Genomic DNA, 22500 nt, shown 5'->3' with positions numbered 1-22500 from the left:
AAAGGATTCTAAATGAAACGACCAATGGCAGACCCCCCAGACTGGATATTGCGCCCATAGCGTGCTGCCTAGTGACTGTCCCCTGTCCCAGCTGTAAACACACTCCCCTGTCCCAGCTGTAAACACACTCCCCTGTCCCAGCTGTAAACACACTCCCCTGTCCCAGCTGTAAACACACTCCCCTGTCCTAGCTGTAAACACACTCCCCTGTCCCAGCTGTAAACACACTCCCCTGTCCCAGCTGTAAACACACTCCCCTGTCCCAGCTGTAAACACACTGTGTGTTGCCTAGTGACCTTCCCCTGTCCCAGCTGTAAACACACTCCCCTGTCCCAGCTGTAAACACACTCCCCTGTCCCAGCTGTAAACACACTCCCCTGTCCCAGCTGTAAACACACTGTGCGTTGCCTAGTGACTGTCCCCTGTCCCAGCTGTAAACACACTCCCCTGTCCCAGCTGTAAACACACTCCCCTGTCCCAGCTGTAAACACACTGTGTGTTGCCTAGTGACTTTCCCCTGTCCCAGCTGTAAACACACTGTGTGCTATATACTGGGAGCAGTGACATCAGGACATAAAACCTCACAACAGCGTGTGGTGATTTCCAAGAATTTTCACCCTAGCTGAGGCAAGTGACCCAAAGCGAAATCATGTACGTACCGATCTCCAGAAATAGAGAGCGAGCTACATTTAGGAGGAAGAGAGAGACAGTCTCTCCCCATCTGTTTATACACACCACCACTGTCGGTTGTGACCAGCACAAGCCAGCCTGACAAAATTCAAGGGTAAGCGTCTGAGTGTCGAATACTCAGGGTAATTGACATGCGGTGTGCTCCGTACCCGTCTCCATATCCTCCTGAATTGCGAGACACAACTCAGCCCGTAGGAGCCCCCCCCCCCCCCCCCCCCCCCCTTGACAATAGCAGGCGGGTCCCACCACTGGGGGGATATGACGGGTCCCACCTCTGGCCCATAGGCCTGAGAGAGACAGCCGAAGCGACTGGTTTAGGCTGCGAGATGCGTTCAGACGAGTGGCGTTCAGGACTGTATCAATAGTAGCCCCACTGGAAAGGACTGCCATCACAGAAGACATCATCCCCAGTAGGCGTAGAACCTGGCAAATACACACCGTTTGACCCAGCACAAATCTGGCTAAGCAGAGACGGGATCCCAGACACCGTCCGTGGGGATAGAAAAAAGAGTTAAACGCGAGTGAGTCTAGCTCAAGACCCAGAAACAGAATGTGCTGAGATGGAGCCAGACAGCTCTTTGTATAGATTCTTATGAAGCCTAGAGACTGAATATGGGACAGTAGTTTATATATTTTATTTTTTTATTTCACCTTTATTTAAGCAGGTAGGCCAGTTGAGAACAAGTTCTCATTTACAACTGCCACCTGGCCAAGATAAAGCAAAGCAGTGTGACAAAAAACAACAACACAGAGTTACACATAAACAAACGTACAGTCAATAACACAATAGGAAAAGTCTAGCGTGAATGTGTGTATCACTTGTCCCTTTGACTCCGGCACCACCATCCAAACGCTGCAATACCTGGCTGAGTTTGGTCTATGTAAACTCTGAGGTGCTGATTGAGAGTACATAGATCTAGAATGGGACTCAACGTCCCGTCCCTTTTCTTAACCAGGAATAACGGCTATACGAGGCGTCCTGGATCTTAGACATAGGAAACACTCGGATTGCTTGCTTCTGGAGACGGGAAGATGTTTCCTCCTTCAAAAACGGACACTGAGGCATTGGGTACAGTCGACGTGAAATACGCTGCAGAAGCATGGGGATTGCAGGTGGGGAGGTGGGGAGTTCAGTACTCTACTGTACTGTACTCTACTCTACTGTACTGAACTCTACTGAACTCTACTGTACTCAACTCTACTCAACTCTACTGAACTGTACTCTACTGAACTGAACTCTACTGTACTGAACTCTACTGAATTGAACTCTACTGTACTGAACTCTACTGAACTGAACTCTACTGTACTGAACTCTACTGTACTGAACTCTACTGAACTGGACTCTACTGAACTGAACTCTACTGTACTGAACTCTACTGAACTGAACTCTACTGAACTGAACTCTACTGTACTGAACTCTCACTGCTACTGAATCTCTACTGAACTGAACTCTACTGTACTGAACTCTACTGAACTGAACTCTACTGTACTGAACTCTACTGAACTGAACTCTACTGAACTGAACTCTACTGTACTGAACTCTACTGAACTGGACTCTACTGAACTGAACTCTACTGTACTGAACTCTACTGAACTGAACTCTACTGAACTGAACTCTACTGTACTGAACTCTACTGAACTGGACTCTACTGAACTGAACTCTACTGTACTGAACTCTACTGAACTGGACTCTACTGAACTGAACTCTACTGTACTGAACTCTACTGAACTGAACTCTACTGAACTGAACTCTACTGTACTGAACTCTACTGTACTGAACTCTACTGTACTGAACTCTACTGAACTGAACTCTACTGAACTGAACTCTACTGAACTGAACTCTACTGTACTGAACTCTACTGTACTGAACTCTACTGAACTGAACTCTACTGAACTGAACTCTACTGTACTGAACTCTACTGAACTGGACTCTACTGAACTGAACTCTACTGTACTGAACTCTACTGAACTGAACTCTACTGAACTGAATCTCTACTGTACTGAACTCTACTGAACTGGACTCTACTGAACTGAATCTCTACTGTCACTGAATCTCTACTGAACTGAACTCTACTGTACTGAACTCTACTGAACTGGACTCTACTGAACTGAACTCTACTGTACTGAACTCTACTGAACTGGACTCTACTGAACTGAACTCTACTGTACTGAACTCTACTGAACTGATCTCTACTGAACTGAACTCTACTGTACTGAACTCTACTGTACTAAACTCTACTGTACTGAACTCTACTGAACTGAACTCTACTGAACTGAACTCTACTGTACTGAACTCTACTGAACTGAACTCTACTGAACTGAACTCTACTGAACTCTACTGTACTGAACTCTACTGTACTGAACTATACTGAACTGAACTCTACTGAACTGAACTCTATTGTACTGTACTCTACTGTACTGAACCCTACTGTACTGAACTATACTGTACTGAACTCTACTGAACTGTACTGTACTGAACTGAACTCTACTGTACTGAACTCTACTGAACTGAACTCTACTGTACTGAACTCTACTGAACTGAACTCTACTGTACTGAACTCTACTGAACTGAACTCTACTGAACTGAACTCTACTGAACTCTACTGTACTGAACTCTACTGTACTGAACTATACTGAACTGAACTCTACTGAACTGAACTCTATTGTACTGTACTCTACTGTACTGAACCCTACTGTACTGAACTATACTGTACTGAACTGTACTGAACTGTACTGTACTGAACTGTACTGAACTCTACTTTACTGTACTGTACTGAACTCTACTCTACTGTACTGTACTCTACTGTACTGTAGTGTACTCTACTGTACTGAACTGAACTGAACTCTACTCTACTGTACTGGACTCTACTGTACTGGACTGTACTGAACTCTACTGTACTGTACTGTACTGAACTGAGTCTATGATGCAATGATGTTACCTCAATTATTTTGCCAGGTGTAAATCCACTTCACTTACTGTTCAATAATCAAAATAGATTTTTTGTCAAAGTCAAGGTGTGATGTCATAGCTGACACCCCAGTCTTTCTGCAGACGTCTTTTGAATCTTCATTCTGAGCAGATGTTTATCTGAGTTACAGGAAAACGTGGTCGCGTTAAAACCTGAGGGAGATTTTACCGTAATTCTGTTCACCGTAATTTTGCATCTGCACAATTTTTCCAGTAAAATGTTATTTATTTATTTTCGGTAAAAATGTTAATCTAAATAGTTTAAAATAGTCCTTGTGCTTAGGGTTGTACTATTTGTTAAACTTTGAAATCAAATGTTTTTTGTTTGACATACATCATAAGTGGAAAAAGTTCAGTTACTTTGGTGGAATTGGCTATTAAAACCTTTATAGAGTCACAAACCCGGATCCGGGATCCCCCCCATCAAAAAAGCTGACTAGCATAGCCTAGCCTAAAGCCACAGGGATATCATATAATCAAATGTTCATGAAATCACAAGTCCAAGACACCAAATGAAAGATACAGATCTTGTGAATCCAGCCATCATTTCCGATTTTTTAAATGTTTTACAGGGAAGACAAAATATGTATTTCTATTAGCTAACCACCATAGCAAAAGACACAACTTTTTTTTGTCCACCATTTTTTTCCTGCATCAGTAGCTATCACTAATTCGACTAAATAAAGATATATATAGCCACTAACCAAGAAACAACTTCATAAGATGACAGTCTGATAACATATTTATGGTATAGGATATTTTTTTTTTGAAAAATTTGCATTTTTCAGGTATAAATCACAGTTGTACATTGCAGCTGCAATCTGAAATAGCGTTGGAAGCAGCCGGAATAATTACAGAGACCGACGTCAATTACCAAAATACTCATCCTAAAACATTTCAGAAAAATACACAGCCTACAGCAATCGAAAGACACAGATCTTGTGAATCCAGACAATATTTCAGATTTTCTAAGTGTTTTACAGGGAAGACACAATATGTAAATCTATTAGCTAACCACGATAGCAAAAGACACAACTTTTTTTCTCCACCATTTTTTTCCTGCATCAGTAGCTATCACTAATTCGACTAAATAAAGATATATATAGCCACTAACCAAGAAACAACTTCATAAGATGACAGTCTGATAACATATTTATGGTATAGGATATTTATTTTTAGAAAAATGTGCATTTTTCAGGTATAAATCACAGTTGTACATTGCAGCTGCAATCTGAAATAGCGTTGGAAGCAGCCGGAATAATTACAGAGACCGACGGCAAATTATAATTACTCATCATAAAACACTTCTGAAAAATACACAGCCTACAGCAATCGAAAGACACAGATCTTGTGAATCCAGACAATATTTCAGATTTTCGAAGTGTTTTACAGCGAAAACACAATATAGCATTATATGAGCGTACCACAATAGCCAGAATCACAACCGCATTTACCAGCTGTAAATGTTAGCGATCGTAACAACCCAACAAAAGATATATAATTTTACTAACCTTGATATACTTCATCAGATGACAGTCCTGTAACATCATATTACACAATGCATATAGCTTTTGTTCGAAAATGTGCATATTTAGCAGCATAAATCGTGGTTATACTATGTAATCAGTACAAACATTGCATGCATTCTGGCCGGCGCCATCTTGGATTAGCGCCTATTCTAATAAAAATACTATTCATAAACTTGACTAAAAAATATAAGTTGGACAACAATCGAAAGATAAATTAGTTCTTAATGCAATCGCTATGTTAGATTTTTAAAATTAACGTTACTAGACATATAGTGTGCGTTGCAGCCAGACCAGTGCCTGCAAAAATGGCGTGCAAACACTATTACATTTTTCCACATAAATACGGAATAACATCATAAATAGTTCCTAGTTTTGGACGAGCTTCCATCAGTATCTTGGGCAATGTGTCCTTTCTTCAAAAGAATAGTTGCTTTGTTGTAAAACGTCCTCTTCACCTTTGGAATTAGCTGCTAACAGTAGCTATGTCGCACACACATGTCCAAATCCTCAAACGAAATACTAAGGAAATTCAGAAAAATAGCAATATACTCGCATAAACTGATATAAATCGGTTTCAAATAACTTCGTTATGATGTTTCTAACACCTATATTTAATTAAATTACAGACGGATACATCTCTGGTCGATAACTGAGCGTTCCAAAATGTCATCCTGAGTTCTTGCCTTAAGCCATGACGAAGGAGGAAAAGAAATGTACTCTCGTTCCTTCTGGCTTTATAAACTCGGACAGCTACGCAGAGAGCCCATTCCACTTCTCATTGGTTACTGACATCCAGGGGAAGGCGGGTGCAGTTCATTTCCAGCCATAGGATATACACAGACTTTTAAACTGAACCCAGATCAGAGCATAATTCTCAGACCTTCGCAAGTCATGTCAGGATTTTTGCTGTAGAAGGAGTTCTGTTCCACCCACAGACATAATTCAAACGGTTTTAGAAACTAGAGAGTGTTTTCTATCCAATAGTAGTAATAATATGCATATTGTACGAGCAAGAATTGAGCACTAGGCAGTTTAATTTGGAGACCAATTTTCGCTAAGTCGAAACAGCACCCCCTATAGTGACAAGAAGTTTTAATAGATAAAAAATATTTTTAAAACTATTCCATCGGATCAATCAGAGTTTGGTAGCAGCGTCGTTAAAGCAGACAGATCTCCCACGAGCTCACAGACTGTTTCACTGATCACAATGGTCAGTTTGGTTTCACAAAGAAATTTGATGGATCAGTCCGGTGATCAATAAAAGCCTGAAAGCTAATCAATCACTTCATTCTAACATCCAAATGTGTCTGTGAAACTAATCTACTGATACAGGCTATCAGAGACAGTCATTACACGCTGTTATGAAACCCCAACATTATCCTCTCTAACACACACACACAAAACACACACACACACACACACACACACACACACACACACACACACACACACACACACACACACACACACACACACACACACACACACACACACACACACACACACACACACACACACACACACACACACACACACACAGTCCCAATGTGAATGAACAGTTACATAAGACAAACACTCATTGCTATGAGTTGAGTTCTCAGTTTCCGGTTCAGAGCTAAAACTCATTTTCTCTCCCCGTTCGCTCGTTTGGCGCCGATGAGGGGTAAAGTAGGACACACACATGTTCACACCCTCTTGGCTGTTTGTATTGGGGTTGTGCCGCTAATGCTGGGAAGCTCAAATCCGCTGTGCTGTTGTTTTGAGGCATTGATTTGGTATTTTAGTTATTTTACTGTGTTAGGATCCCCATTAGCTCTTGCGATTGCAGCAGCTACTCATCCTGGGGTCCACAAAAAAAACAACAGGAAACATGACATAATACAGAAACATTAATAGACAAGAACAGCTCAAGGACAAAAGGTTCTGACTCAATACTGGGAAAACAAAACACAGACCTACTACTCCTTTATATTCATATATTACATTTATATTCATATATTACATTTATATTCATATGTTACATTTATATTCATATGTTACATTTATATTCATATGTTACATTTATATTCATATGTTACATTTATATTCATATATTACATTTATATTCATATATTACATTTATATTCATATGTTACATTTATATTCATATATTACATTTATATTCATATATTCACATTTATATTCATATATTACATTTATATTAAGGTATTTCATTTATATTCATATATTACAAATATATTCATATATTAACATGTCCTTCATATATTACATGTATATTCATACATTACATGTATATTAATATATTGCATTTATATTCGTATATTACCTGTATATTCATATATACATGTATATTCATATATTACATGTATATTAATATATTACATTTCTGGTCAGTAGCATCTATCAGTACATACACACAAAATATTTAGGTCAAATAGTAGATCACATAGGGGAAAATCGCCATGATATATATATATATATAGTTTTTTTCTTTGCTTTCACTTGCACAATATGAGATGGATAGGAGTTCCATGCAATCTTGGCTCTGTATTAAACTGTATGTTTCCTTGAATTCGTTCTTGTTTCGTGGACTGTGAAAAGACCCCTGGTGGCATGTCTGGTGGGGTAAGTGCTGTGTGTAAGTTGACTCTGCAAATTATTTGACATTTCAACACATTATTGTTTCTTATATACTGAACAAAATGTTTAACGCAACATGTAAAGTGTTAGTCCCATGTTTCATGAGCTGAAATAAATGATCTCAGAAATTACCCATATGCACAAAAAATGAGTATTTCTGTCTGTAATAAAGCCCTTTTGTGGGAAAAACGAATTCTGATTGTGTCACGCCCTGGCCTTGGAGAGCCTTTTTATGTCTCTATTTGGTTTGGTCAGGGTGTGATTTGGGATGGGCATTCTATGATTTTGTTTTCTATGATTTTGTATTTCTATGTTTTGGCCGGGTATGGTTCTCAATCAGGGACAGCTGTCTATTGTTGTCTCTGATTGGGAACCATACTTAGGTAGCCCTTTTCCCTCCTTTCAGTGTGGGAAGTTAACTTTGTTTGTGGCACTATAGCCTTAAGCTTCTCGGTCGTTTTTGTATTGTTTATTGTTTTTGTCGGCGTCATCCTAATAAAAAGGAATATGTACGCTCACCACGTTGCACCTTGGTCCGGTTCTATCGACGGCCGTGACAGATTGACTGGGTTTGGCTCCCCAGTTGGGTGAAATGGCTACCAAGTGGGTGGGCCTATGCCCACCCATGGCTGAGCCCCTGCCCAGTCATTTGAAATACATAGATTAGGGCCTAATTTATTTATTTCAATTGACTAATTTCCTAAATTGAACTGTAACTCTGCAAAATCTTTGAAATTGTTGCATGTTGCATTTATATTTTTGTTCAGTCTATTAACAAGATGCGACAGTCTCTCCTTTACTTTTAGCCAAGAGAGACTGGCATGCATAGTATTGATGTTAGCCCTCTGATAACAGCAAAGAGCAAAATGTGCTGCTCTGTTCTGGGCCAGCTGCAGCTTAACTAGGTCTTTCCTTGCAGCACTCGACCACACGACTGGGCAATAATCAAGATAAGACAAAACTAGAGCCTGCAGGACTTGCTTTGTGGAGTTTGGTGTCAAAAAAGCAGAGAATTTCTTTATACGGACAGACCTCTCTCTCCCCATCTTTACAACCATTGAATCTATATGTTTTGACCATGACAGTTTACAATCCAACGTAACACACAGTAATTTAGTCTCTTCAACTTGCTCAACAGCCACATGATTCATGATCAGATTCAGCTGAGGTCTAGAATTTAGGGAATGATTTGTTGCAAATACAATGGTCTTAGTTTTAGAGATGTTCAGGACCAGTTTATTACTGGCCACCCATTCTAAAACTGACTGCAACTCTTTGTTTAGGATTGCAGTGATTTCACTAGCTGTGGTTGCTGACATGTATAATGTTGAATCATCTGCATACATGGACACACATGCTTTGTTTAATGCCAGTGACAGGTCATTAGTAAAAACAGAAAAGAGTAGAGGGCCTAGAGAGCTGCCCTGCGGTACACCACACTTTACATGTTTGACATTAGAGAAGCTTCCATTAAAGAAAACCCTCTGAGTTCTATTAGATAGATAGCTCTGAATCCACAATATGGCTGAGGTTGAAAAGCCATAACACATACGTTTTCTCAACAACAGGTTATGGTCAATAATATCAAAGGCTGCACTGAAATCTAACAGTACAGATCCCACAATCTTCTTATCATCAATTTCTTTCAACCAATCATCAGTCATTTGTGTCAGTGCAGTACATGTTGAGTGCCCTTCTCTATAAGCACGCTGAAAGTCTGTTGTTACTTTGTTTACAGAGAAATAGCATTGTATTTGGTCAAACACAATATTTTCCAAAGGTTTGCTAAGAGTCGGACAGGAAGCTAATTAGTCGGCTGTTAGAACCAGTAAAAGCCGCTTTACCACTCTTGGGTAGCGGAATGACTTTAGCTTCCCTCCGGGTCTGAGGACAAACACTTTTCTCTAGGCTCAGATTAAGATGTGTCACACAGGAGTGGCAAAAGTGTTCAGGATGCCTCAGTAGCTTTTCATCTAGGTTGTCAATCAATACCAGGTGGTTTCTCATTATTGATGGACAACAATCATTTCCCCCCCCTCACCCACACTAACTTTACAGAATTGAAAATGACAACGCTTTCTCTTCCTTATTAAGGTTGTTTATGCATGAATATGATGGCTCACTGTTTGTTGTTGGCATTTCCTGTCTGAGTTTTCCCACTTTGACAATAAAATAGTCATTAAAATAATTGGCAAAATCAACAGGTTTTGTGATAAATGAACCTTCTCATTCAGTGGAAGATGGAGTTTAACTAGTCTTTCTGTCCATAATTTAAATGAAAGTACTCCAAAGCAATTTCCCATCATTCCTTATATTAGGTGTGTAACGGTACACATATTCGTGCCGAACTGTTCGTTACGGGACCTTGTTCGGTCCGCACTGAATGAATGAATACATTAATAATAAAATAATAAAAAATAAATAAACATTAGGCCTATAGCCTATGCCTACACTGCGTTGTATGCATCTTGAGTAAATCTGTGCTAAAAAAACATTTCAGCCTTTTCCGTTAAAACAACTAGAGCCTGTACGCACGTTATAAAACAACTTCTAACTGGGGTATTTCAAACTGTCCTTTTGTGAGACGCAGCCGAAAACTAGTTCTGTATGACGACGAGTGATGGGGTCGATAAACCAGGAGGATCCTCCATTATCATTTAAAATCTCCAGTTTGGGAACATTTTGGCTTCCCAGTAGATTACAACGGCGATGTACAGAGAGTTGTGGGATAAAACGTCAACGAGAATAGCCTATGCAGCTGCCAACACCTCAAATATGTTGCCACATTTACGCAGGCATCACCCCAGAATACCGTAGCAAGACAGATATACAAAGATACAACAACACACCTCTGCATTCAAGCAGCCCTTGGCAGCTGATTTTGACCTGGCCAAATGAATTACAAGAGCGATAGGTAGGCTTATGTTTATAATTTTTACAGTCTTTGGTTTATATCGGCTATCCACCCATGGTTGAAAATAAGTGGTTTCAGCACCTCGTAAAAGTACTCGAGACACGTTATAAATGTCCCTCTTGCACCCATTTCAGCAAACAGGTAGTACCCGCTATATATCATCATATCAAAGCCGAAGTTTTCATTGAATTGTGCTGCGATTACTCAACAGTCACAAGCCCATCACATTACCCCGAAGTGGGAGATGTACCGTGCTACAGGCACTATATATCACTGCATTATGTAAATTACGGCCACGAATCCGCTATAGACATATAAAAAAAGAGAGTCACAACTGCGCCTCTGGCACCGTCAGTGCAATCTGGGATCCTTGGGACGTCCCTAGCCTTAAAGGCCACTTCAGAGGACGTTGTCGCACTTAATTCCTGTCCTAGAAAGGATATTCTCATTTAGGTTCCAGCTCGATGCGAATACATATTCAGGAATTGGGGGGTGGGAACATCGTGGTGATGTCCACTTGGAGTGGAGAAATAACAAGTAACGTTGCTGTAGTGCCCTGACTGACAGCTGTCAAACTAGCTAGCTAGCTAGCATGCTAACCGTAGCCAGCTAATGAAAGTGATTTGAGCACCATTTCAGTTAAGAAAGGCATACTGCATGTCAGGTGAAAATAATTATTTCAGAAAGACTACCAGTCAAGAGATGTCTTAGCTAAAACCTCGTCTATACGAGCTGTTGACATGTTCAGGGTTTGTCGTTTGTCTGGCTTTTTTTTAGTTTGACAATTCAAGTGAAATCATGACGGACATGCACACGGACATTATCAAATAGCTGGCTATATTCTTTGTTCTCTCTGTTATCATTTCAGTAAGCTAGTTGGCTCTATATATCAATGCATTACGCTATAGACATATACAAAAATATAAGCTCTGGTAGTATGGATAGTCTTAACTATTGAACGGTTTGGAGCGTGTATTAAAGCAATGGGAGAATTCGTTTGGCATGGCCCGTTGGGTGTAGATTTCTCTTTAGGGACAATTGCAAAATGAGCAAACCCTGCATAACCGGGCCACGCAAAACGAATGTACCTAAAACATTAGTGTTCAAAACCATTCATTTCGGAGCGACGGGGGAGAGCGTGGTTCTAAAATGCAATCATATCACGCAGTTTGACCATGTATAAAATGGTTTTATATATATATATATTTTTGGATGCAGACTAGCTCAACAAATAAGTGCAATTTGACAAATGATACAACGGATTATTATAATTTGCTGGGGGGGAAAAAGGGGAGGTGCAAAAACACGAGTTCCACCCCTTATTTTAATTTGCTCCATGGCAACGCAGCCAAGTGAAGGGTTGTCACTAGTTAACACAGCCGTTTTCATATCCATGTGATTTTAAAACTCTATAATTTGTTTACAAGCATGATAGCTGTACTTTTTAGTTTATGGTTAACACAGCTTGTTGGCCATTAACCAATTATTCATTTCTCATCTCGTTCAAATCACATGAATGCCTCCAATTGTTATTTACTGGTAAATGTCCACCTCAAACATGGCAACAGACACAGTTAGTGATTAGCTGATAATGGAATCAGAATGGATTCTAAGACATTAATTGTGTGGAAACTCATAAACTGTAGATTTCTAACGGGATTTGTGTGTGTTTTTTAATTATTTTTTATGTAGAGCTCATGCAGGAATCGAAACCAGAATCCCTGCCACAGGGCGAAGTATATGTTTCCAGAGGGGGGAGTGTTACCTCATCAGAATAGGCCTTTAGGTGTTCCATTTCATTAGACGCATGTCCTGTCCACGCTGAACAGATCATTAGAGACGGATAGAGAGCTGATGTTGACACCATTAGGATAGGCCTATAGGTGTTCCATATCATTAGTCCTGCCCATGAGTGAGATTTGAGATCATTACACAGTGTTACTATCATTAGGAATGGCTGGCATCATAAAGATTGGCCTGTATGTGTTAATTAAGATAGATCTGTAGATGTTGTAGTTAGAGAGAACTGATGTTGACACCATCAGGATAGATCTGTAGGTGTTGTAGATAGAGATAACTGATGTTGACACCATCAGGATAGATCTGTAGGTGTTGTAGATAGAGAGAACTGATGTTGACACCATCAGGATAGGTCTGTATGTGTTGTAGTTAGAGATAACTGATGTTGACACCATCAGGATAGATCTGTAGGTGTTGTAGATAGAGAGAACTGATGTTGACACCATCAGGATAGGTCTGTATGTGTTGTAGTTATAGAGAACTGATGTTAACACCATCAGGATAGATCTGTAGGTGTTGTAGTTAGAGAGAACTGATGTTGACACCATCAGGATAGATCTGTAGGTGTTGTAGATAGAGAGAACTGATGTTGACACCATCAGGATAGGTCTGTAGGTGTTGTAGTTAGAGAGAACTGATGTTGACACCATCAGGATAGGTCTGTATGTGTTGTAGTTAGAGAGAACTGATGTTGACACCATCAGGATAGATCTGTAGGTGTTGTAGATAGAGAGAACTGATGTTGACACCATCAGGATAGGTCTGTAGGTGTTGTAGTTATAGAGAACTGATGTTGACACCATCAGGATAGGTCTGTAGGTGTTCTATATCATTAGACATTGATTCCATGCTGAACAGGGTGAGATTTTAGATTATTTTAGTAGTATCATTGCAAATGGCTGACAAAACACACACACACACACACACACACACACACACACACACACACACACACACACACACACACACACACACACACACACACACACACACACACACACACACACACACACACACACACAGACACACTCGACAGGATGGAGTTTCTCTTCCTCCCCGGGAAGGCTTGCCGCTCAAAGACCTCTCCATCACAACAACTCCACAGTGTCGCCCTCCCAGAGTGCAAAGAACCTTGGCGTAACCCTGGACAACACCCTGTCGTTCTCTGTAAACATCAAAGCAGTGACTCGCTCCTGCAGGTTCACGCTCTACAACAGCCGTAGAGTACAACCCTGCCTCACACAGGAAGCTGCGCAGGTCCTAATCCAGGCACTTGTCATCTCTCCTGTCTGGACTACTGCAACTCACTGTTGGCTGGGCTCCCTGCCTGTGCCATCAAACCCCTGCAACTTATCCAGAACGGAGCAGCCCGCCTGGTTTTCAACCTTTCCATGTTCTCCCATGTCACTCTGCTCCTCCGCACACTCCACTGGCTTCCAGTCGAAGCTTGCATCCACTACAAGACCATGGAGCTTACGTATAGAACAGCAAGAGGACCTGCCCCTCTCTACCAGGCTCTGATCAAACCCTACACCCCAACCCGAGCACTCCGCTCTGCCACCTCTGGTCTCTTGGCAGCTCCCACTCAGTCCAGTCCAGACTCTTGTCTGTCCTGGCACCCCAATGGTGGAACCAGCTTCCCCCTGAAGAGTCCCTGCCCTTCTTCTGAAGCACCTGAAACCCAACCTCTTCAAAGAGTATCTTAAATACCCCCCCTCCCCTTTCTTGCTTCGACTTTGCTCTGGATAACAGCTTCTGCTGAATGATTCAGATGTGAATGTTATTGCATGATCCTCTCCATGTGGCTGCACTGCTGTGTGTGTTAGTGTGTGTGTGTGTGTGTGACCTCTAACCCTCCTGTCTCTGTGTTCCACCAGGTGACATGTCTCCAGGACTTCTTCGGTGACGAGGACATCTTCGTGGCGTGTGGACCAGAAAAATATCGTTACCAAGACGACTTCCAGCTGGAGGAGAATGGTGAGATACCTCACTTCCTGTGTGTGTGTGTGTGTGTGTGTGTGTGTGTGTGTGTGTGTGTGTGTGAGAGAGCCCCTGTCTTTTTCTTTGACTGTAAAACTTTTCCCTGTAAACTTACAGCATTATCCTTACCGTAAAACATATTAGAGCAGCGGTTTCCAAACCTAGGGGTCACGACCTCATATGGGATAATGTATACACAGAGAGCAACTGGCAGCAAAAGATCTGAGCACAGAACTCTGAGATATACAGAGATATACTGTGGCAGGTAACTTCCATTTGTAAACTACATCAAACCACATCCATTGTGCTCACGCCTGTTCACAAAACAGTGTGGAGATATGAGATTAGAGCATGACAACACTATTTCACACCAAGGCTTGGTGGTTATCGACGGTGTGGAAATCATTTTCGCATTGCTAGAGGAGGCAATGTCATTCACATTGGATATGAAGGAAACAGGAAACTGCACACTGCTCTTGATAGTATCACTGATCTTTAAAACACTTTACGTATCGGCCTTCGTCAGAGCTTTACGTATCGGCCTCGCGGCCTTTGTCAGAGCTTTACGTATCGGCCTCACGGGCTTCGTCAGAGCTTTACGTATCGGCCTCGCGGCCTTCGTCAGAGATTTACGTATCGGCCCCACGCCTTCGTCAGAGCTTTACGTATCGGCCTCGCGGCCTTCGTCAGAGCTTTACATGTCGACCTCACGGCCTTCCTCAGAGCTTTACGTATCGGCCTCACGGCCTTCGTCAGAGCTTTACGTATCGACCTCACGGCCTTCCTCAGAGCTTTACGTATCGGCCTCACGGCCTTCGTCAGAGCTTTACGTATCGGCCTCGCGGCCTTCGTCAGAGCTTTACGTATCGGCCTCACGGGCTTCCTCAGAGCTTTACGTATCGGCCTCACGGCCTTCCTCAGAGCTTTACGTATCGGCCTCACGGCCTTCGTCAGAGCTTTACGTATCGATCTCACGGCCTTCGTCAGAGCTTTACGTATCGGCCTCGCGGCCTTCGTCAGAGCTTTACGTATCGGCCTCGCGGCCTTCGTCAGAGCTTTACGTGTCGACCTCACGGCCTTCCTCAGAGCTTTACGTATCGGCCTCACGGCCTTCGTCAGAGCTTTACGTATCGACCTCACGGCCTTCCTCAGAGCTTTACGTATCGGCCTCACGGCCTTCGTCAGAGCTTTACGTATCGGCCTCGTGGACTTTGTCAGAGCTTTACGTATCGGCCTCGCGGCCTTCGTCAGAGCTTTACGTATCGGCCTCACGGCCTTCGTCAGAGCTTTACGTATCGGCCTCACGGCCTTCGTCAGAGCTTTACGTATCGACCTCACGGCCTTCGTCAGAGCTTTACGTATCGGCCTCACGGCCTTCGTCAGAGCTTTACGTATCGACCTCACGGCCTTCGTCAGAGCTTTACGTATCGGCCTCACGGCCTTCCTCAGAGCTTTACGTATCGGCCTCACGGCCTTCGTCAGAGCTTTACGTATCGGCCTCGCGGCCTTCGTCAGAGCTTTACGTATCGGCCTCACGGGTTTCGTCAGAGCTTTACGTATCGGCCTCACGGCCTTCCTCAGAGCTTTACGTATCGGCCTCACGGCCTTCCTCAGAGCTTTACGTATCGGCCTCACGGCCTTCGTCAGAGCTTTACGTATCGGCCTCACGGCCTTCCTCAGAGCTTTACGTATCGGCCTCACGACCTTCGTCAGAGCTTTACGTATCGGCCTCACGGCCTTCGTCAGAGCTTTACGTATCGGCCTCGCGGCCTTCGTCAGAGCTTTACGCATCGGCCTCACGGCCTTCGTCAGAGCTTTACGTATCGGCCTCGCGGCCTTCGTCAGAGATTTTGTGAGTTTTCTTTAAAATTAGCACCCTTATGTAGACCTAGCCCCACCCACATCGAAAGGGGGTTGGAGTCGAAGGAAAAACAAATAAGTGCTACCAAATATAAAATATGCATTTCATAAATATTCAAATAAAGTGTGTAAATAAGACGTTTTAAACACGTCTGTAAAACCACAATGAGGTCATAAACCTACCGAGCAAGTTTTCATTAGTCATTGGGTACATCGGCCGAAAAACAGTAATCTGAAATAGGGACATAATTCATGTTCAAATTCACAACATAACATACATAGGCATTTCATCATTAAGTCCTTTAGGAAATAATGTCTGGAGGGTAAAAATCCCCCAAAACATTCTATTTTACTCAGAGTATTATTAATATCACCTCACAATGGATATAAAAAACAAACTTTGTTTACTTTCTGTGAAAAGTAAATGTGTCTCCTTGCCGATGTAACAGACATATCTGGGGAACTGAATGCAAGCATGCAGGGGAATACAACAACATTCTACAGGTGAGCGAATCAGCAACATCCGTTTTGACTGTGTTCCTGGGTCAGTTGACATGCCGTGAAATCAAACAGCTGATCGAGCTGTCATATGACCTAATGCTGTAGACAACACATTCGCCGGTTCTTGACTTAACCAACACAAGATAAATACTGTGCCGTCTCCCTCCGAGCATTAAAACTCATAGTACAATGATTCAATCCTGTCGTCTGCATTAAAAACAAAATATCGATCCAGGTTGGATGTGACAGGAGAGATGAGACGCCCCCTGACTTTGAGAAGCTCCAACACGACATGCATTAGTGGTGGTGAGGTAAGAGACATTATGAGGTAAGAGACATTATGAGGTAAGAGACATTATGAGGGAAGAGACATTATGAGGTAAGAGACATTATGAGGTAAGAGACATTATGAGGTAAGAGACATTATGAGGTAAGAGACATTATGAGGTAAGAGACATTATGAGGTAAGAGACATTATGAGGTAAGCGACATTATGAGGTAAGAGACATTATGAGGTAAGAGACATTATGAGGTAAGAGACATAATGAGGTAAGAGACATTATGAGGTAAGAGACATTATGAGGTAAGAGACATTATGAGGTGAGAGACATTATGAGGTAAGAGACATTATGAGGTAAGAGACATTATGAGGTAAGAGACATTATGAGGTAAGAGACATAATGAGGTAAGAGACATAATGAGGTAAGAGACATTATGAGGTAAGAGACATTATGAGGTAAGAGACATTATGAGGTAAGAGCCATTATGTGAGACTAATTTGAAATTGACTGTCATAGACCCACATTAACAGTATGTGATGGTGAGTTGAGAAGACAATCAGAAATACTGTTAGAATGTTTTGCAATTGACTGCCATAGACCCACATTAAAAAAGTTAACATTGGCTCTTAATTACGTCATTTGGTTGGGTCGTTGGCCAAAAACCCCTTAATTACAGCATTTTACGGTGAAATTCGAGCAGTATTTCTGTAATATAGATGCTGTTATATATTTTACATTACTATTTTCCTTACTGTAAAAGATATTACAGCATACAGCATCCCTGCTGTAAATTTACAGTGAATCCATCCCTGAAATCTAAATGTAAAAATAAAAATAATACATTTTTACATAAAATAGATTTATTCAAATTGTTAACAATATTAACAAAATAATTGACAATAGAAGTAACAATAGTTAACACATATGTAACCAAAAAAGAGCATCATTACAACACTCATTACAACACGATACTGTGTGCCTGTGTGTGTGGGGTGTGGGGGAGAGAGAGACAAAACGAGAGAGGGAGGAGAGGGAGACAGAGTTAAAATTGGGATTGGGTGCAATCCTAGATCTATGATCAGGGGCGACTCTATTCGGGTTAAGGGAGTTCAGAGGCAGTGAAACACACAACGGGACGGTTTGAGCAGAAGAGCATCCAGGAGAGAGAAGTCACCGCAGCATCAGGTGTTCCTCATCGGGCTCCGTAACAAGCAACCTCAATTCTGATTGGTCAGCTCTTCTCACCCCGGGGACAAGCAAATAAAAAGAAAGAACAGAAATGAGAGACAGAGAGCACCAGAGCTGTTACTCTGTGGGTAAAAAGACAGGGGATAAGAGACATAGCAAGCCGAGTGTCATATAACAATACTTACCCCACTAGAGGTCTTCATTCAAACTCAGTGTGCTCCTGGAAGAATGGGGCAAGGTAGGGTTTCAGAACAGCTGGCTTCCTCTGGGCCACCTTGTCATCCATCATCTTGGGGTGATTGAAACCTACAGCATATTATTCCAATACAGTTTATGAAATCAATTGAGGCGTTGAACAAATACAAATAACCACTGAGCACATTTTTTGGTCTTGTGAGCAGAAACGTGAATGTTGTGAGAATTTTGTGCAACTTCCGGCCTGTGTTTCCAGTGAACACGGAGGCTGTACCCTGACAGTTTTAGAAAGTAGCCAATAGGCTATTGGAGCATAATGTAGGCCTACCAACAAAACCAATGGAGCGAACACAATGTAGGCTACCCCTCTGCCAATTAGTCTCCCGAGTGGCGCGGCGGTCTAAGGCTCTGCATCTCAGTGTTAGAGGTGTCATTATAGACCCTGGTTCGTTCCCAGGCTGTGTGACAACCAGCCATGACCGGGAGTCCCATAGGCCGACGCACAATTGGCCCAGTGTCGTCCGGGTTAGGGGAGGGTTTCCCCGGGGTAGGCCGTCATTGTAAATAAGAATATGTTTTTGACTGACTTGCCTAGTTAAATAAATATTGTTAGGTTCTTATTTTTCAGAGTAAATAACCCACGGACACTAGAGAATCTTAACCAAGTTTAATTCTTCCCAAAGGTTCTGTACAGCTGTAATCAGACAACCCAACATTTCTCCCATCTCAGATACATATATATATATCCCCCTTAAGACACTCCTCCGTCTCTCCAATCCTTACATCTTATGGTTCTACAGGGAAAGAGTAACAGGATACTAGACCCTTATTACTCCCTTCAGGGGATCTGACCTCACCTCCTGACCTCAACCCCTCCTTCACCTAATCCACAGATGTCCATCTGTCTCCCCTGTATCAACACGTTGCTCTCCTCCCGTCCACCCAACACATTCCAAATCCATCTGTCTCCCCTGTATCAACACGTTGCTCTCCTCCCGTCTCCACCCAACACATTCCAAAGCCATCTGTCTCCCCTGTATCAACACGTTGCTCTCCTCCCGTCTCCACCCAACACATTCCAAAGCCGTCTGTCTTTCTACAGAGAACCATTCTTCTTCTCTATCATTTATTTAATATCTCAATGTTCAAAAGGTCGAATCCAACTATATATATATATATATTTGGCTTATATGCATATTCAAACCTGTCACAAAATACAAAACTGCCCCTTTGATTAGGACATAACCTTTTTACCTGACTGGCTTTTCAAAGACAGCTTGAAATGTAGCCTACATTGCTGACCTATACTTACCTAGAACTGGGCTAATAACTCGCTAACTAGCAAAGAATAACAACAAAATCACAATCATCTTGCAAATTTAGATTTGTTTTGGTTTGTTGCGTTCAAAAGGGCCTTATATAATGTTGATTCGATCACAGAAAACAAACATTCATCTACATAGTGCAAACTAATGGTGCGAACTCAGTCAAATCTCTTGTGTCTCTGCACAGCCTGGCATTTGTTCCTGCGCGGCGGTCCTGGAGGTGACTGGTCACGTGGTCACACAGCTCAGAGAGAATATTGCTCTCAACATTTTCCTTTCTAGCTGTGCCACCAAATGTTTGAATACTACTGGTACAGTGAACAGGTGTTCTCCTGACCTGACATTCTCCTGACCTGACATTCTCCTGACCTGACATTCACCTGACCTGACATTCTCCTGATCTGACATTCTCCTGACCTGACATTCACCTGACCTGACATTCTCCTGATCTGACATTCTCCTGACCTGACATTCTCCTGATCTGACATTCTCCTGACCTGACATTCTCCTGATCTGACATTCTCCTGACATGACATTCTCCTGACCTGACATTCTCCTGACCTGACATTCACCTGACCTGACATTCTCCTGATCTGACATTCTCCTGACCTGACATTCTCCTGACCTGACATTCTCCTGACCTGACCTGACATTCTCGTGACCTGACATTCTCCTGACCTGACATTCTCCTGATCTGACATTCTCCTGATCTGACATTCTCCTGATCTGACATTCTCCTGACCTGACATTCTCCTGACCTGACATTCTCCTGATCTGACATTCTCCTGATCTGACATTCTCCTGACCTGACCTGACATTATTATGATCTGACATTCTCCTGATCTGACATTCTCCTGATCTGACATTCTCCTGACCTGACATTCTCCTGATCTGACATTCTCCTGACCTGACATTCTCCTGACCTGACATTCTCCTGATCTGACATTCTCCTGATCTGACATTCTCCTGACCTGACATTCTCCTGACCTGACATTCTCCTGATTCTCTTACTAAATATTTTCTTTCTCTCCTCTCATCCATTTTCAAAAGGACCACCACATTGCTGTTACACAACATCAAAACAACTTCCGGCGCCGACCGAGATGGCCGCCTCGCTTCGCGTTCCTAGGAAAATATGCAGTATTTTGTTTTTTTATGTGTTATTCCTTACATTGGTACCCCAGGTAATCTTAGGTTTCATTACATACAGTCGGGAGGAACTACTGAATATAAGAGCAACGTCAACTCACCATCGTTACAACCAGGAATATGACTTTCCCGAAACAGATCCAGTGTTTTGCCTTCCACCCAATACAATGGATCTGATCCCAGCCGGCGACCCTAAGCGACGCCGTAAAAGGGGCAAACGAAGCGGTCTCCTGGTCAGGCTTCGGAGACGGGCACATCGCGCTCCACTCCCTAGCATACTACTCGCCAATGTCCAGTCTCTTGACAATAAGGTTGATGAAATCCGAGCAAGGGTAACATTGTAACGTTCTCTGCTTCACGGAAACATGGCTCACTCAAGAGACGCTAACGGAGTCGGTGCAGCCAGCTGGTTTCTTCATGCATCGCGCCGACAGAAACAAACATCTTTCTGGTAAGAAGAGGGGCGGGGGTGTATGCCTTATGATTAACGAGACGTGGTGTGATCATAACAACATACAGGAACTCAAGTCATTCTGTTCACCTGATCTAGAATTCCTCACAATCAAATGTCGACCGCATTAGCTACCAAGGGAATTCTCTTCGATTATAGTCACAGCCGTATATATTCCCCCCCAAGCAGACACATCGATGGCCCTGAACGAACTTTATCTGACTCTTTGTAAACTGGAAACCACACACCCTGAGGCTGCATTCATCGTAGCTGGGGATTTTAACAAGGCTAATCTGAAAACTAAACTCCCTAAATTCTATCAGCATATCGATTGTGCTACCAGGGCTGGTAAAACCTTGGATCATTGTTATACTAACTTCCGCGACGCATATAAGGCCCTCCCCCGCCCTCCTTTCGGAAAAGCTGACCACGACTCCATTTTGTTGCTTCCAGCCTACAAACAAAAACTAAAACAACAAGCTCCCTCGCTCAGGTCTGTTCAACGCTGGTCCGTTCCACGCTTCAAGACTGCTTCGATCACGTGGATTGGGATATGTTCCGCATTGAGTCCAACAACAATATTGACGAATACGCTGATTCGGTGAGCGAGTTCATTAGAAAGTGCATTGACGATGTCGTACCCACAGCAACGATTAAAACATTCCCAAACCAGAAACCGTGGATTGATGGTAGCATTCGCGTGAAACTGAAAGCGCGAACCACTGCTTTTAACCAGGGCAAGGTGACCGGAAACATGACCGTATACAAACAGTGTAGCTATTCTCTCCGCAAGGCAATCAAACAAGCTAAGTCCCAGTATAGAGACAAAGTAGAGTCGCAATTCAACAGCTCAGACACAAGAGGTATGTGGCTGGGTCTACAGTCAATCACGGATTACAAAAAGAAAACCAGCCCCGTCGCGGACCAGGATGTCTTGCTCCCAGACAGGCTAAATAACTTTTTTGCTCGCTTTGAGGACAATACAGTGCCACTGACACGGCCCGCTACCAAAACCTGCGGGCTCTCCTT

General features: G+C 42.5%; 1 protein-coding gene across 1 annotated transcript in view; it reads left to right on the top strand.

The window, feature by feature from the left end:
- dclk1a (doublecortin-like kinase 1a) overlaps positions 1-22500 on the top strand; it is a 192430-nt gene that overhangs the window by 71628 nt on the left and 98302 nt on the right. Inside the window, exon 4 of the mRNA XM_071364897.1 lies at positions 14419-14518. Within this exon, the coding sequence (XP_071220998.1) occupies positions 14419-14518 (100 nt within the window). The remainder of the gene's footprint in view (positions 1-14418; positions 14519-22500) is intronic.

This window comes from Salvelinus alpinus, chromosome 24, assembly GCF_045679555.1.
Source record: "Salvelinus alpinus chromosome 24, SLU_Salpinus.1, whole genome shotgun sequence".
Taxonomy (NCBI): domain Eukaryota; kingdom Metazoa; phylum Chordata; class Actinopteri; order Salmoniformes; family Salmonidae; genus Salvelinus; species Salvelinus alpinus.
The sequence above is the reverse complement of the archived record's forward strand: the minus strand, read 5'-3'. Positions and strand labels throughout refer to the sequence as shown.